Source organism: Armigeres subalbatus, chromosome 3 (genome assembly GCF_024139115.2).
Source record: "Armigeres subalbatus isolate Guangzhou_Male chromosome 3, GZ_Asu_2, whole genome shotgun sequence".
Taxonomy (NCBI): Eukaryota; Metazoa; Arthropoda; class Insecta; order Diptera; family Culicidae; genus Armigeres; species Armigeres subalbatus.
The window spans coordinates 369,781,359-369,799,302 of record NC_085141.1 but is presented as its reverse complement, the minus strand read 5'-3'; the positions used below and the strand labels follow the sequence as shown (position 1 = coordinate 369,799,302).

Sequence of the window (17,944 nt, the reverse complement as noted above, 5' to 3'; positions counted from 1 at the left end):
GAGAGCAGCCAAAACCAACAGTAAAACCAACATGGAATCTTGGCCTACACCAGAAAAACCTTGGCAGCGGATTCATGCAGACTATGCTGGACCAGTCGACGATAATTACTATTTGATTGTTGTCGACGCATTCAGTAAGTGGCCAGAAGTCATCTCTACCAAACGTATTACAACGTCCGCTACAGTGGCCATGTTCCGTGAGATCTTTTCCAGACATGGAATGCCGGAAACATTGGTTACAGACAACGGTACACAGTTCACCAGTGAAGATTTTGAAGCCTTTTGCAGTAACAGTGGCATCCTACATTTGAAAACGCCGCCGTATCATCCACAGTCAAACGGACTCGCCGAGAGATTCGTCGACGCATTCAAGCGAGGACTTCGTAAAATCACATCGGGGGGAGAAACACTCCGCGATGCTATTGACACTTTTCTTCTGTGCTACCGCTTAACTCCTTGTCGTAGCGCACCTGAAGGGAAGTCACCAGCAGAACTGTTACTGGGAAGAAAACTAAGGACATCACTAGATCTACTGAAACCACCAACTTCGTTCTACAAGCAAGCCGAATCAAAGCAAGAAAGTCAGTTCAACCGTAAGCATGGCACGAAAGCAAGAAACTACGATACAGAAGAGCTGGTTTGGACGAAAGTACATCGAAACAATACCTGGTCATGGGAACCCGGTCAAGTACTAGAACGGATTGGTCGAGTCATCGACAACGTGTGGCTACCGGAAAAGCGGAACCTTATTAGGTCACACTGCAATCAACTGAAGAAACGGTATGAATCAGAACAACTAGCATCAACAGCGCAAAACAAGTGTACTCAAATCCCGCTCAGTATACTTTTGGATTCATGCGGTCTCAGTCAACCTACAGCTACTGTACCAGCAGTACCAGAACCATCCGAACCGTTGCAGTCAGCTTCAGCAAGTAGAAGTATCCTCAAGAGAGGTTCATCGCCGAGCACCAGTCAAGCCACCAAGAGCTACTATTCAGCAGGAACCGAGCCAGCTTCGCCAGTCTTCGAGAACCAGAAGACAACCCGTGAGGTATGAGCCGTATCACCTCTTCTAAGAGGGGGAGGTGTTGGCATGACCACCCTACGACCATGAAACGCACCATCTATTTAACGGTGGGCTCATCGTCTGACACAATCTGTCAGAGCGACTGACGTCTACCGAGCGAGCAAACGAGAGGAAGCGATCTGTCAGCCGACAGCGACAGTCATTCATTAAGTGCATTCACCACCACTCAACAGTAACCACGCCGCGTTTTTTAAATTGTTGTAATTAGTTTTAAATAAAGATTTTAATCTGTTTGTTGTGTAAATCATCGGCCCATTTATCACAACAGTAAATAGACCATTTTTTAGAGCTAAAAGAACGCTGTATACACACCGACAGCAATATACGTCCACTCATTGCACTACTTATTATATAACTCACCCATCTTCTCCAATTTCGCTAATGATTCTTCCTTCTCCGCCGGGGCCGTCCTGTTCTCCCCATTTCCAATCAGCACCGCGAGCAATCCTCGTTCCAATTTTCATCAACTTTGCCAATTCCGGTCCAGGCAATCCTTCTTTGGATGATTTGAGCTGAAAAGGATTGATCAATTAATGTCCATCAATTTACACAACATAACCGTTTAAGACACTTACATTCGTTACAACATCTTCGTAGATCACGGAAATATCCGTGTTGTTCTTGCTATTTGGCAGATCAGCTCCGGTCTGTCTTAGAAGCCCCATGATGCTTCCCAAAATTCCAGAGTTGATGAGCAAACTCAGTTCATTTGCCTCGTAGGTCCGCGACAGAATCCCGAAAATACTCAACAGGAACCGCGCCCTCGGCAACTTCTTCAGGAAAACATACGTCCCCAAATTGGAGTTGTCCTTTTCACCATGATTGCGATGTCGCCCGTTTATCTTCTCCTGGTTCACATACTTTTGCAATTCAGCCACAGCCCATTCGATGATCTTAGCCTGAGCGATCAGAATGTCCGCCTTCTGGAAGGCCGTAATCATGTTGAGATTTTCTAGAATGTGTTCCGTGTTTTGCTGCGCTTCCCCGTTGGATACGTGCAGCCCAAGATACCCGTTGAACAAGTTGTACTGTGCAGCATCGAACAAACCAGCAATCTTCAAAAGTTCATAGAACATAACCAGTCCTTGTTTGCGAATTTGGTAGCGTTGGATCTGACAGTACATTGCTCGTCGCAATGTTTCCACGTCACACAGATCGTACAGAATAAAATCCACAATCTGCTGGCTGATGCTGTTCTTAAATTCCGTCGGATAGGACTCAATCAAACACTTCTCACTCAAGCTTGCGATCACGTTGTTGATAAACTCATCTCCACCGTCTGTGTTCTTCATTTTAGAGTTGTTGTAATCGATCAGCTCGTTTGTTGGGGTTTTGATCTCTTCGTTTGTAACTGAAATCTTTTTATCCGCAGCGTCTCCGCCTCCGTTTCCATTGTCCACACTGGCAACGCTCAGCAGGTTCTCATCGGATGCGGCATGCTTCTGCACGGCCAGAATGACCGGAGATGAGGAACGATCACGTGCCGCAGCCGTCGTCAAGCTTTCCAAACTTTCAACTTTGATTAGGCTTTCGTTGACCAGGTTCTCTGTGGAGATGTGTTTGCAGCTGAGGTTCTCCTGCGACTGGATCTTAGTAATTGAGGATGTGAATTGGCTCTGGATAGTCACATTTAGGATGTCTTCGGGTTTCGCGCATTCTAGTTGCTTTTTAGCAGCGCGCATTTCCGTGATGATCTTTCGAACGAGCGCTTTGAACCGCGGCAGTTTGTGTAAGATGTGGAGATTCGTAAGACCATGTTGTTCCAGGCTTATAGCCGGTCGAATTTCGTACAGTAAGAAGCGGCACTTGTCGATCATCGGAGCGCAAACTTCTTTGTAGCTACGGTTCAGCTGTTGACGCATCTTGACGATGCCCCACTTGGTTTGATGCACGATTTTGATGATGTTGATAATTGGGACTGGTGGCTTTGAGCAATTGCCGCTGAGTTCTCGATCGACGACGGCCAGGGCAAGTGGACCAAGATTCTGGTGTCGAATGAGTACTCCCATTAGTAATCGTTCCAGCTCCATGACAGGATGTTCTGGTGGAAATTCTTGGTGCCAAATCAGGTGGTTTTCCTTACAGTATCGTTCGCAGATGGCAATCCACGAGGCAACCAATGGGTCCGTTAGCTTACCTTCGCCCAAATTCGAAAGCATGGTCTCCACTCTGTGTGATATCAGTACTGAGGGCCAGTTGGCCATCTGTGGAACATCAGCGATGGGGATTTGGCTTGAAGCATCTGTGGGTGTGCTACCTGCGGTGGATCCACTGCTGCGTGCTTCACCTTTTTCCTCGTCGAAGGGATTGCTCGGTTGCAGGACTTGCAATCCACCGCTTAAGATGGACGAATTCAGTAAATTCTTGCATTGAATTTCCGCTGGTTGAAGCGGAGATCCAGTCTGGAGGATGTTACTTCGCAGACCGAGCAGATACGCTAACATGCACTCCGAGAGGAAATGGGTAAGGGTAGTCATTTGCCGGGGACTTTCCTTGTCACATATCTCGTTAACGGCGAAGCGGCCAACCCGAAGGAATGAAGTGATGAACTCGAATGCGGTCCTGTGCTGAGGATTGCTTATTTCCAACGAGATGTCTTTGCCTGCGTTGGATTGAAGAATTTCTTGCGTAGCTATATTTTCCGTCTGGTAATCCTTGACGTCGTATACGTTGCCGTTTATTATTACCCAATTGCCTCCATCGGCGCAGTGATTTTCGATGTCGCTTTTGCGGATGAGTAAGGTCTCTTCCTGCATGGGTGCGGCTTTGGCCGTACCACGGCAGATGATTCCTGGCCAGCCCATATCGTCAGAATCGTGCACCTCTCCCTCGTGTGTCAGACGATTAAAATTGTCGAGGGCATGTAGAAGAGATATGAAGTGTTTGTTCCAATCGAAAGATGACAGAAATAGAGATTTCTCCTTTTGGATCAGCACAAGTCCGATTAGAAGCTCGTACAAGAGAGCATCAGAAATGTCATTTTTTAGAATTTCAGCCACCCCGTCCTTGCCTTGCAGAATTGTTTCATGGGCCTTGTTCAGGGTGGTCACACATGCTCCGACGACCTGTTGGATGTAGGTATCTAAAAGAGCTTCGGCGCCACTGAGATCGTCCGCTTTGGATTGATAAATATAGGACAGGAGTAACCGTTGGAACTTGTGAAGTAGATCTAGACTAGGCGAGGGTGGTTCCGGGGAAGAAAATCCTTCCTCAGTCTTAAGATAAGGTCCCAGCATGAGTTGGCCGAGACGAGCCTGCGTAAGGCTGGAATTGTTTCTTAATAGCTGCTTGAGTAAATGCAACAGGGACAGATGGGTTCCAGTGGATGTACAGTCTTGCGAGCGTTGAGCGTTGATTGCTTGGTTAAGGGCAGTTTGTAGGCCTCCCTCGGCCATTAGGGAACCAACGAGGAGATCAGTCATGAAGCGATGGCCGGAACTATTGCTGGTGGTGGTCGTATCGTGGCCGGTCGGGAGAAGCGAGGTTAGTGTTTGCGCACGTTCTGAAGCAGTTGGTAGAAGGATTGACCATCCGACTTGGAGAGTCCACTGGGCAGCTTCTTGCATCGTTTTCAACACGACTGGACCGCCAGCTAGATTCAAAATTCTTGATTTCAGGCTGGCAAGTAGACGAGAGCCTTCTACGAGGCCGACTTGGCGAGCAGAAACATTGTTGACAATCATGGCGTGCAGTTGGAGACGAAGAAGATTGAGCGATGCCACGGCTATGCATTCTGCTTCCTGACTCGGTGGATGACGGACGTCTCCCGGGCTAACGCAGACCATGCAAAGCAATTGGTCCAACATTCGGAATGTATGTTCACTGAGATCTACTACGAATGGAATCTTGGAGGCAACACCCAGCGTAGAGGAATGACACCAAACGATGCTTTGAGCTGCCCCACAAGTCATTCCAGAAATTCTCAAAGTAGGTGGCGTTGTCAGAATTGGGCTTTGAATTATGGGATCTCGTGAAACACCTGAAGGGCAAATTTGCTGATAGTCATTGCGTCCCCATCCGTACAATTCACCGCTACTTGTCAGCGCTAAACAATGAGCTGATCCAACAGCAACTTCGACGATCTTCTTTCCCTCCAGAGTTTGCACAAGCTTTGGAACGTTGGAATGTTCTGAATTCCCATGACCTAATCGTCCACCGTGTCCTTTTCCCCAGCTGTAGAGAGTTCCATCGAAGGTAAGTGCCACGCTGAACTGAGATCCTGAATAAATCCTAGACACATTGGCCAGCGCATCTATTTTAATCGGAATGGGAGATCCATTGCATGAACCATTTCCTAACTTCCCGAAATCTCCATCACCCCACGCATACAACAGACCATTATCTGTGACACACATGGAATGTGCATCGCCACTACCAAGCGCAACATCCACAATTTTGTACGATTTCAATGCTTGAACTTGTGTCGGGACAAACTTATCGTCGGAATTACCGTGACCTAGTCTGCCGTAAGTTCCTCGTCCCCACGTGAACAACTCCCCTGCGGTCGTCACGGCCGCGCTATACGACGCTCCACAGTATATTCCGCAGACCTGTTTGTCCTGGAGCCCGATAATCATCGCCGGAGCTTCCTTCGGCACCGTATCGCCATGTCCCAATCGTCCACCATCTCCTGCTCCCCAGGACCACACCTCGTTCGCTGAGCTGAGCACCATGACATGTCGTCCTTCACAATGGGCCGCGATCTGAATGACATTGACTCCTTCCAGTCCTTCGAACTGCTTCGGAGCTATGTTCTCCGAACAATTTGAGTGCAGTGAAAATACCTGGCCGCTGGTTGTCAAAATGTAGATGCTATTTTCGGTGCAAACAACCTGGCGCACCTGCAGGGTTGTTGGCAGTTCAATTGTCGCGGCCGAATACCTTGGAACTGATCCTAGTAGCTGCGTGGTCCCGCTGGCCGTCTCAGACGTAAATCCGTACATTTCCGGCGAACAAGAGCTCCATCCCAGAGTAAAGATTTTTTGTGAATTAGACTTGTTAACTTTGGTTGAGTAGTTTCCTGCGGGAAGATGCGGCTTCGCTAGCCGGTCCAAATGACTTATAATGATGACAGCAGCCTGTTTCAGATCCACGTTGGCTGTTTCGATTTCTGGCAGCGTTAGAAAACGAAGAAACGATTCGGTTGGCCCAAACTGAAACGAATCGACTGCGCTGTACGATCCGAAACTGTCGATTTGCTCGTAGCGTTTAAGAAGCGATACCAATGGTGCTCCGACATTTTGCGGTGGGCTTCGATTGTCGTCGCTCTCCTGGTCCTTTTCGTGCAGCGTTAACAGCAGTGAAATTCCTTCCAAGGAACCACCAAGGGTTCCTTTCTGTGCGCCCAGCTCCAGCAACAAATTCAGCGCAATGTGACGATCTGGTTTCGGAACGGAACATCGACCTCCCATGATGTCGCCGAGCACAACCTGTCGCAGGAACTTGATAGATTTTTCGACCACTTCGATCCACAGCGTAGACATTTGGGACGTGTCGAAGAGGGATGCTTCCGGCAGGGTTTGTAGAGCTTCCAGGGCTTCCAGCAGGAGCTCTGAGCACAGTTCGACGTCTTCGCCGGAGCGCCATGCTCTTCGAAGGAAGGCGAAGGAAAAGTTCAGGGCAGCACGGGTTCCAACGCGAGCCAACCCAAATGTGGCTTTGTCACAGTCCTTCATGGGAGTTCGATCGAAGCTGGGGTTTTTCTGAGAATGATTGAACAGAAATATTTATTTTTAAGACATTTTATACAGAGGTGTCTTGTCTACATGCTCGAATTTGACTCCACACTACTAAATATTGAAGACACTTTGATATGATTCTGTGCATAACTATCTAAACGTTACCTCCATTGAAGCCGCGAAAAAAAGGACAAAGACTCTTCTAAGGAAGACTTCCTTAGACTTTTATTTAAGGAATTTAACGATACTGCATCAGAGCGCAGTTTCTATTTTCTATAATTTGGATCTAATAATTTGAGGCAATTAGAAAAAAAATCAAAGAAATAAACCAGGATGCATCGATGGCTTTGAGCTGCATACAGAGTCTTGTTGAGTTGCATCATATCATTGCTGCATTCCAATGTCGGTTTTGGATTACTGCAACGAACACATGTTCTGTCGTGGCGTGGCGGTGGCGTCAACAATGAAGCGCAATGACCTTCTCAAATTCCAGACAAATAATGCGCTGTATCAACATTGACTGAACGGCGCACATTAGACTGAACCATGAATGAAATCTTTCTTATAGACCATTAATTTTTGCCAAACAATATCAAGTTAGTTGAGTTTTGGTTGGCTTCGAATGATTTATATAATTTTAAATTAGGTCTGATTATTATACTTTTTTTTTACATATAATTGACCAGTCTAGATCGAATTCTTTGTGTAGCCGCCACATCAGCTGGGAAGCCAAACGCGAGACAAAAGTAGACCAACAAATGCTAACACTTACGCTCAGCTTGGTGGCGTCGTGGATATCGCTGGCCACCATCTCCTGACTGATTCCCGATCGTCCGTCATCCGCCGCGGCGCCAACGGGGGCGGCTTTCTCCTCCAATTTGCATCGTTGCAAGGCAATGAAATACCGCCGATAGACGTGCAAGAGCTGCTTGGTGCGTGTGGCCGAGAGGCAATTGGCCGCCGCTTGCAGACAGATATCTCTTTGTTCCGCGATGAGCTTCTTGGTGCAGGCACGTTTCTCTTCCGCACCTGGAATAGAGAATAGAATAATCATATCTTTGTTCCGCCAAACTTAATGATGGAAAAAATAACGATTGAATAAAACAGAATATCCGATATTTAACAGATGATAACGATGTACACTTTTAATTTTATTATTTTTGCGGTCAAACTCAACACGTGCTTTTAAATCATAATATTTCATACCTAATGAAAGTACAAGGGACTTCTGAAGCCCTGACATGTTCCACAAAATAAAATGGTAAGTTACGGAATTTCGTTTTTAAGCGATAACATACAATCGACAAACAATAATCGCTCGTATTCCTCTTTGAGTTTGAACGTGCTTTCATTCGAAAGTTCTAGGATCTCCAAACCATTCTGGATTTCAAAACTTAGGTCTACCAGTCGACTAATATGTATCTAGTTTTTGGTTTAGAAATGATCGAGTACGTTGTTCGAAGTTTTTCAAATATGTGCTATAAGGGCCAATTAATCCACCATGCCAATAACGCTAGGTACGGAACCAATAGCAAGTTATTATATTCATTTAAGTCCCTGAAGTCCATGCATATGAACAAACATTTAGATACGATCTCATATGATAATATGAGAGCTCAAAACATCATATTTGGACGAACATAAGTCGTAAATTTTAAGCATGGCCGATAGTTGCCTGAATAATCGGTTTTGTACCGAGTTGACTTTCTGGACATTCATCTGAACTCTTGAGTGATTTGAAATATTTAGAACATTATTTGTTGACATATCTACACCATGAATTGCTATGATATGGAAATGCTAATATCATCTTCCAAACTTGGACGTACATGTTCATGATAGAATTAGAGGCGAAAGTATAAAATTGATAGTTAGGTTAGGATACGGCAGGCATGAAGAATGTTTTTATAGAAGTCGATTTGAAAGCGAGCGGAGGGCAATATTTGTGATGGCACATATCACACGACCTTCCTTCTGCCAAGCTCCCGTATGAAGGGGGAGGGAAGAATATCAGTGTGGAAGCTGATATATCTCCACTGGCTGAATTGCTATTGTTTTTGAACCGTACATAATTGATATGATAGATTGGCGGGGCAGCAGGGACTATGTCCAAGGGCTTGACGATCCCTCCCCAGGCCATCTGCGAGTTGTGGCGCCTGCCTAGGATGTGGTGGGGTTTGACAGTGGGCTCTGTTAAACCTCTATAAAAAGCTGCATGTATCCGCAAGTAGGCTCCGCCAAAGCGACCGTGTGCCGCTCAACAAAGCGCACAAGCCCAAGTCCTGGTGTTAGGTGGGACGCTAAACAGCCCTGACACGACGGCCCTCCGACGAGACAGGAGGTTTGCGCAGGCCTAATAAGCCGCCTTTAAAAACAACCATTACGAACGACATAGAAGATAATACGACTCGATACAATCGGCAACGACCTAGGCGACGAATAAAGGATCACGATTGGAAGCTTGGAACATGGAACTGCAAGTCGCTAGGCTTCGCAGGTTGCGACAAGATAATCTACGATGAATTACATCCCCGCAACTTCGACGTCGCAGGAAATCTGCTGGACAGGACAGAAAGTGTGGGAAAGCGGGCATCGAACGGCTACCTTCTACCAAAGCTGTGGCACCACCAATGAGCTGGGAACCGGCTTCATAGTGCTGGGAAAGATGCGCCAACGCGTGTTTGGGTGGCAGCCAATCAACGCAAGGATGTGCAAGCTGAGGATAAAAAGCCGTTTCTTCAACTATAGCATCATCAACGTGCACTGCCCACACGAAGGGAGACCCGACGACGAGAAAGAAGCATTCTACGCACAGCTGGAGCAGACATACGATGGATGCCCACTGCGGGACATCAAAATCGTCATCGGTGACATGAACGCGCAGGTAGGAAGGGAGGAAATGTATAGACCGGTCATCGGACCGGATAGTCTGCACACCGTATCGAATGACAACGGCCAACGATGCATAAACTTCGCAGCCTCCCGCGGAATGGTAGTCCGAAGCACCTTCTTTCCCCGCAAAAATATCCACAAGGCCACATGGAGATCACCTAATCAAGAAACGGAAAACCAAATCGACCACGTTCTAATCGACGGTAAATTCTTCTCCTACATCACGAACGTCCGCACTTACAGCAGTGCGAATATTGAATCCGACCACTACCTCGTTGCAGTATGCCTGCGCTCAAAACTCTCGACGGTGTATAACACGCGTCGAAGTCGGACGCCGCGGCTTAATATTGGACGGCTACAAGACGGTAGACTAGCCCAAGAATACGCGTAGCAGCTGGAAGTGGCACTCCCAACGGAAGAGCATTTAGGCGCAGCGTCTCTTGAAGATGGCTGGAGAGATATTCGATCCGCCATTGGTAGCACCGCAACCGCTGCACTTGGCACGGTGCCCCCGGATCAGAGAAACGACTGGTATTACGGCGAATGTGAGCAGTTAGTAGAAGAGAAGAATGCAGCATGGGCGAGATTGTTGCAACACCGCACGAGGGCGAACGAGGCACGATATAAACAGCGCGGAACAGACAAAATTCGATTTTCCGGAGGAAGAAGCGTCAGCAGGAAGATCGAGACCGTGAATTGACGGAGAAACTGTACCGCGCTAATAACACACGAAAGTTCTATGAGAAGTTGAACCGTTCACGTAAGGGCCACGTGCCACAGCCTGATATGTGTAAGGACATAAACGGGAACCTTCTTACGAACGAGCGTGAGGTGATCCAAAGGTGGCGGCAGCACTACGAAGAGCACCTGAATGGCGATGTGGCGGACGAAGATGGCGGTATGGTGATGGACCTAGGGGAACGCGCGCAGGACATAATTCTACCGGCTCCGGATCTCCAGGAAATCCAGGAGGAGATTGGCCGGCTGAAGAACAACAAAGCCCCTGGGGTTGACCAACTACCAGTGTAACGAGCAGGTCGTTTCATGTTTATTTATTCAATTTATGTTACTCGTAATATCCGTTATTTATTTAAATGAATTTAGTAATTTGCCAAAACAGTTGAACCAGTCTAGAGCCCAAAATACAAATTCACTGCATTAGCGTTCATTTCCGTTCATGAGCGACACTCGCAAGAAGCGCAAAACAAAATTGATTATGTGAGTTCCTACTGACGTTGTGAGCGGCCGTGGGAATTTATTGCCCATTAAAATTGATCAAATCTGCCGGGTGGCTTGTAGCACATGCTATCGCTCGCGTGCATCGACCCGTTAGGAATCCTTTCAGGATGCGTTGACCTTTGGCGTTTTCTTTCCACCCAAGATTTTGGGGCCGAACAGCGAGATGGATGATTGAAGCTGTTAGTGGAAAGAGACGCAAACATGCGCGAATATGATTATTTAGAGCGCGAGAGTAATTTTCGGAATCATGAAATTAACTTCGTGATGTCCGGTGCTGCAATTTACAATTTGGCGGTTAATCTGAGGATTCCCAAGTTGATCAAGTTCACTTCGAACTGATCCGTGGAAGAGGCAGGAGTGGCCCAAAGTTCTCGCGCCGTGGTGTATTGTAGAAGGTAGTGACATGAAAGATAATCAATTAGTTAAACTTAATTAAATTCAAATTCCTTTCCCTTAGTTGTAGCAAATAGTAATTGTGTGTACTATTGTTAAAAGGCGGTGTTTTATCGTGTGTGGCTTCGTGCAATTAAAGGTAATTCGTGCTAATTTGTGCTATTTGTATTGTGAAATTAACACGTGATACGTGTAACCAACTATTTGAAGGTTTCTTGCCAAGCCGTTCAACCGTCCGTGGTACCACAACCGGACTCCCAGTGGCCATTTCTGACCCCACCAACAGGCTCAGAAGTTCTCCCGGGGCACGCCGGAAGAGGGACGCTTCCGTTCTCCACGCTCCCTAGGCAGGACGTACATCAGCGCATACGTTATTTCCGTTCCCCTAGTGACGACTAGTGGAACCTCGACGCACGTGTCGCGTCGCGCGAAGAAAGTAAGTTTCCGATGTTCGAGTGAATCGACCGCCAACCAGCAGCAGAAAGGCAATCCGCCTAGGATTTGTTCACAAATTACGTAACGCAAAAATTCGAGTTTTTGACCCCCTCCCTCCCCCTTGTAACAAAAAGTAACATTTTTGGTACCCCCTCCCTCCCCCATGTAACGCGTAACTGTGAAAATTTTAAAGGCAGATTTGTTTTCCTTCACTGAAACATGTGGGTCTTGCTATTTTTTAACAGGTTTTAAGTGGTTGAGCTAAAATGCAACTGCTTAGAATGAAAACTCTCTGGGTTTCCTCTGTTAACTTTGGCTTAGTTTGGAAGTTCCAATCATGAAACACAATACCAATCAAAGCGACGTTCCCGAGGTCGTTCCATCAAATAATATAATCTGTAAAAATCGTGAATATTCTTCGTGAGACAAAAAATCCTCGAAATGTAGCAACAATTTTTCGAACAAAGGTGGATGTCTTTTAGAATAAAAAAACCCAGATTAATCCACCTAGCGTTGGTGGTGCCTTTCTCGCATTTAATTAAGACACCAACCTTATATGGGGTGTATATCGTCTAATGTACCATTTTCTTCATAACTTTTAAACGCAATGACCGATCGTTATAAAATTCAATAGCGATCAACAAGGCTTTGTCCCCTGTCGAATGAAACTTGTTGCGAGAAAATCGGTTAAGGATTACTATACGAAAAGTTGTCTAATGTTTTTTTATAGCTTTTGTGCACACACATACACACACATACACACGGACAGACAGACATGTGCTCAGCTCGTCGAGCTGAGTCGATTGGTATATAATACTATGGGTCTCAGAGCCCTCTATAAAAAGTTCGTTTTCGGAGTGAAATGATAGCCTTTCGGTACAACTTAGTTGTACGAGAAAGGCAAAAAACATCAAAATAGCCCAGCTAGACAGACATTTATGGTTAGTATGGTTTTGAAGAGGTTGATGCGTATTTATCGTCTTGTTCATGACATGTCAGCAATTACTTCAATCAGTGTTAAAAACATTTAAAATATTTTTTATTCGCGTTATGCGTAACATTTGGTAGTACCCACCCCCTCCCCCACCTTTTAGTGTAACAAAGTATAACACAAGTTGGACCTCCCCTCCCCCCAAAAGCGTTACGTAATTTGTGAACAGACCCCTACTCCCGGCGGCAACAGAGCATCGTCGTCGTACGAGAGCGCAGCAGCGAATTCACCGCTACCCCCTTTCCGTTCATCCGGCGGCGTCATCATCGTCACCGAAGAAGGTCTTTGAGTACCCACCCCTTTTAACATTCATGCGCATGACAAGTTAATTCACGCCGCAACACAGCTTTCGTTGCGTGGCGTGCACGGCCGTTTTTATAAGACCGTGAATTGAACATTCCGTGAATCGAATCGTTGCGTTCGCAGGGCGAACGAGAGATTCAATAGCACGTTGTTCGTAAAGCACACCTAAGCCAAGCACACACACACGATAGGTAGACAGGGACCATGATAGAGCATTAGGTTCTGCAGCGTCTGTATCTAACCTCAAACTGATGACTGATTAGTAGTACTTCGCGTTGGACTCGGGGGCAGCCAACCAATCACGAACTCGATCCTTGTCGGAGTCAGTGGAAAGTACTACTGAACTGTCAAAAAAGTTCATTCGACGAGGACCGAATTCATTCGTGACGTCATGCTGCAGAACCTAATGGGAAAGGTTGAGAGAGAGCAAGAGTAGAGTAGCAAGAGAAGAGAAAAGAGAAATGAACACTGATGTAGAAGGATAGAAAGTAAAAATAAAGCTCAAAATTGTTCGGATAAAAGCTCGTTTGTTGCGTATGTGATGTCGAAACATTTCCGTTGTACAGTATAAGAGATGAGAAAGCGGACAAATAGATCCACGCAATAAATGTTGGTCCCAATTAAGTGAGATGAGTTGAGTGTTTTTCATGTCACACGTGTCCCGTTTGTAGTTTTTGTTGTAGAAATTGTTTTACTGGGGAGGTTGGCTCCGAAACCAACCGGGCAACTTTTTAGTCGGACACGGGTCGATTCGATTGGGAATTTCGGGATACTTGCCGGTGATGACAAAACCCCCTCTACATAATTCATCACTGGCCGTTAATTGCAATCGTGTTCTAAGTCATTTTATTCACAAATCGCATTAGTAGCGTTTCTTTTTGCGGACAGTTTCAGTCAGCCACCTTACTTCCCGGACCAAATTCAGAAACTGAGCCTTCTTCCCCTGAAAGGTCTCAACTGTCGGGCAACCCAAATATTGGTGGATGGCCTCCCTCGGGAGTGGCGCTTAAGCCATCTCACTTTTAAGCCGGGAAGGTCAGTAAGGCTGACGGTTATACCAGGAGAGCTATTTAAACACGATGGTGAGGCACTGGCTAGAGCGCTGCACTGGGTCATTACCAAGATTTGGGAGGAGGAAGTTTTGCCGCAGGAGTGGATGGAAGGTGTCGTGTGTCCCATCTACAAAAAGGGCGATAAGCTGGATTGTAGCAACTACCGCGCAATCACATTGGTGAACGCCGCCTACAAGGTACTCTCCCAAATTTTATGCGGTCGACTAGCACCAATTGCAAAGGAGTTCGTGGGGCAGTACCAGGCGGGTTTTATGGGCGAACGCTCCACCACGGACCAGGTGTTCGCCATTCGCCAAGTACTGCAAAAGTGCCGCGAATACAACGTGCCCACACATCATCTATTCATCGACTTCAAAGCCGCATATGATACAATCGATCGGGACCAGCTATGGCAGCTAATGCACGAACACGGTTTTCCAGATAAACTGACACGGTTGATCAAAGCGACGATGGATCGGGTGATGTGCGTAGTTCGAGTTTCAGGGGCATTCTCGAGTCCCTTCGAAACTCGCAGAGGGTTACGGCAAGGTGATGGTCTTTCGTGTCTGCTATTCAACATCGCTTTGGAATGGGTAATACGAAAAACAGCAGGGATTAACACGAGTGGTACAATTTTTAATAAGTACGTCCAGCTATTTGGCTTCGCCGATTACATAGATATTATGGCACGTAACTTTGAGAAGATGGAGGAAGCCTACATCAGACTGAAGAGGGAAGCCAAGCGAATCCGACTAGTCATCAACACGTCGAAGACGAAGTACATGATAGGAAGAGGTTCAAGAGAAGATAATGTGAGCCACCCACCGCGAGTTGGCATCGGTGGTGACGAAATCGAGGTGGTAGAAGAATTTGTGTACTTGGGCTCACTGGTGACTGCCGAAAATGATACCAGCAGAGAAATTCGGAGACGTATAGTGGCTGGAAATCGTTCATACTTTGGACTCCGCAAGACGCTCCGATCGAATAGAGTTCGCCGCCGTACCAAACTGACAATCTACAAAACGCTCATTAGACCGGTAGTCCTATACGGACACGAGACCTGGACGATGCTCGTGGAGGACCAACGCGCAAGAAAGGCAAAAAACAGTTTTCGAAAGGAAAGTGCTGCGTACCATCTATGGTGGGGTGCAGATGGCGGACGGTACGTGGAGGAGGCGAATGAACCACGAGTTGCATCAGCTGTTGGGAGAACCATCCATCGTTCACACCGCGAAAATCGGACGACTGCGGTGGGCCGGGCACGTAGCCAGAATGTCGGACAATAACCCGGTGAACATGGTTCTCGTCAACGATCCGACGGGTACAAGAAGGCGAGGTGCGCAGCGGGCAAGGTGGATCGATCAGGTGGAAGATGACTTGCGGACCCTCCGTAGACTGCGTGGTTGGCGACGTGTAGCCATGGACCGAGCCGAATGGAGAAGACTCTTATATATCGCACAGGCCACTTCGGCCTTAGTCTGAATAAATAAAATAAATAGATTGGTCTGAATTCTGGAATTATTTGGAGAACTTAGAATATCCGATTTGGACATATCTAAATCGTAAATGGATTGCTATTGGCTATGTTTCGAGCCCAGTTGCCTTGGTAGACCAGATGGTCTGATCTCCAGAATGATTTGGAGAAATGAGATTTGGACATATATAAATCGTAAACCCTGCACATTGTCTCTTAGCGCCAGTACAGACACAATGAATTGATGAGCAAAGAACAGGAATTCACCCGGGAAACGAACTTTACTACTGGAAAAGCAAACAGAAACTCGAGACGCGTGGAGAATAAAAGAGACGAACAAAACCTTCCTTTATGACGATTTATTGATAACTAACTTATGTATTACCAGTGGCGTCGCGTAACCTCACTTTTTACCTGTGCACTGACACAAAAAATGAAAACTTTGATGTTTCTGCAGTCCAAAGGAAAAATAAAATTATCAGAGTTGTTTAAACTAATCAAAATCTAGTTATTCTATACATTTTCGCACGAAAATTCCTTAAATTTAAGTCCAGTGCACAGGTAGATTGAGGTTAGGGTAACGCCACTGTGTATTACTACAAGTATGGCTCAAGACAAATAAAGTATAACAATGCGATGTGTTTTACAGAGCGAGGGGTGACTTAGTGGTCATTCCATTTCCACACTCCTCCTGAATTACCACTAAGCCGTAAGTCCGATTCGCTCAACGAATTTGTTGTGTAACAATGGTCCCAATGGTTTTGTTAAGGCATCGTCAACCATTTCACTTGAAGGGCAATAAGCCAATACGATGATTTTACGCTCGCACAACTCTTTGATGAAATGACCTTTAGTTTCTATATGCTTCACTCGGTCACTTATACGTTCCGCCTTGGCAAACCATATGCAGCCTTGGTTGTCCTCGAAGATAGTTCATCTTGGCATTCACCCAGGTCATGTAACAGCCTTCTGATCCAAATGGCTTCTTTACACGCAATGGCTAGCGCGTTATATTCTGCTTCAAGCGAGGAAAGCGCCACAGACTCCTGGTTGTTACTAGTCCAACTGATAGGGCCTTCTCCGAAGAAGAAAACATTTCCAGAGGTAGACTTTCCTGTGCGTTGATCGCCCGCCCAATCTGAGTCCAAATAACCTAGCAACTTCCAGCCTTGCCCAGGACCGAATCGTAGTTTCCTGTACTTCGTTGTATTCAAGTATTGGAGTACGCGTTTAGCGGCTGCCCAGTCATTCTGGTTTGGGTCTTTCACCTTTCTACCCAAGATTCCTACGCTGATGGATACATCAGGACGAGCTTTTACAGCTAGATAGAGTAATCCCCCTACAAGACTGCGATATCGAGCTATTTCTAAAAATTGCTTGCTGTCGTTATTCACCGTCGCATAACCTGGATTCATTGGATTTCTTACTGGTGCCGAATCCTTCATACCGAACTTAGAAACTAATTGCTCGATGTACGAAGTGAGCTGTAGAGAAAAACATCCGTTTGTGCGATCTATTTGGAATCCTAGGAAGAATCTCACCGGACCGAGATCAGTAATTTCGAATCGGTCGCGAAAAAAGCTGAACACTCGATCAATTTCAGCTTCGTTCATGCATCCAATGATCAGGTGATCCTACACAAGTAGGTATACTGTATCAGATCCATCTCGCCGAATATATAGACATGGGTCTGAATCACACTGCAGGAAACAAAGTTCATGAAGTACATCATCTAACACTCTGTTCCAGCACCTTGCTGATTGTCGCAGGCCGTATATACTTTTCTTTAACCGACACACTAACTCCTCCTGTCCGCTTGCAGCAAATCCTGGTGGTTGACGCATGTACAGTTCTTCGTCGACGATTCAAATAAGCAGTTTTCACATCATACTGCTTTAGAAACAATTTTCTCTTTCCAGCAACAGCAAGTAATGCGCGTAGCGTTGTTTGTCGCGTCACCGGAGCGAACACATCGGTGAAATCTACACCAAACTTCTGTGTGTAGCCTTGTGCTATGATTCGGGCTTTACCAGTCTCATCACGTTTGAGTTTAAAACCCCATTTCACACCAATCAGTTTCTTTCCAATCGGCAAACTCACTAGTTTCCATGTCCATTCACTGCATGGGCTTTCATTTTATCTTTCATAGCACTATTCCACTCTGGCAATGCTAATGCCTGTCGGAAATCGTCCGGCTCTTTATTATGGTTTACAAGTCCAACTACATAGTTTCCAAAACGTTTCGGTGGAACTCCGCGAGTTTGTCGATCAGATCTTCTTATATTCAACTTCTTCTATATATTCAACACTTGCAAGATTATCTTCTTCATTGTCCTCTTCAAAACCCGGAAATTCACTCTCATCTGTATCATTAGCTTCTTCATACACTTTAGTATCACT

General features: G+C 46.1%; 1 protein-coding gene across 2 annotated transcripts in view; it reads right to left on the bottom strand.

Moving 5' to 3' along the window:
• The window catches only part of LOC134226420 (probable E3 ubiquitin-protein ligase HERC2), a 69,886-nt gene that overhangs the window by 42,120 nt on the left and 9,822 nt on the right, over positions 1–17,944 (bottom strand). For both annotated transcript variants that reach the window (XR_009983473.1, XM_062707188.1), the window contains exons 2-4: positions 7,538–7,794; positions 1,663–6,789; positions 1,448–1,599 (exon numbers count right to left, since the gene is read on the bottom strand). Coding sequence is in view for 1 of the 2 variants with exons in the window: in XM_062707188.1 (XP_062563172.1) it covers positions 1,448–1,599; positions 1,663–6,789; positions 7,538–7,794 (5,536 nt within the window). In the remaining variant the exon portion in view is untranslated. The remainder of the gene's footprint in view (positions 1–1,447; positions 1,600–1,662; positions 6,790–7,537; positions 7,795–17,944) is intronic.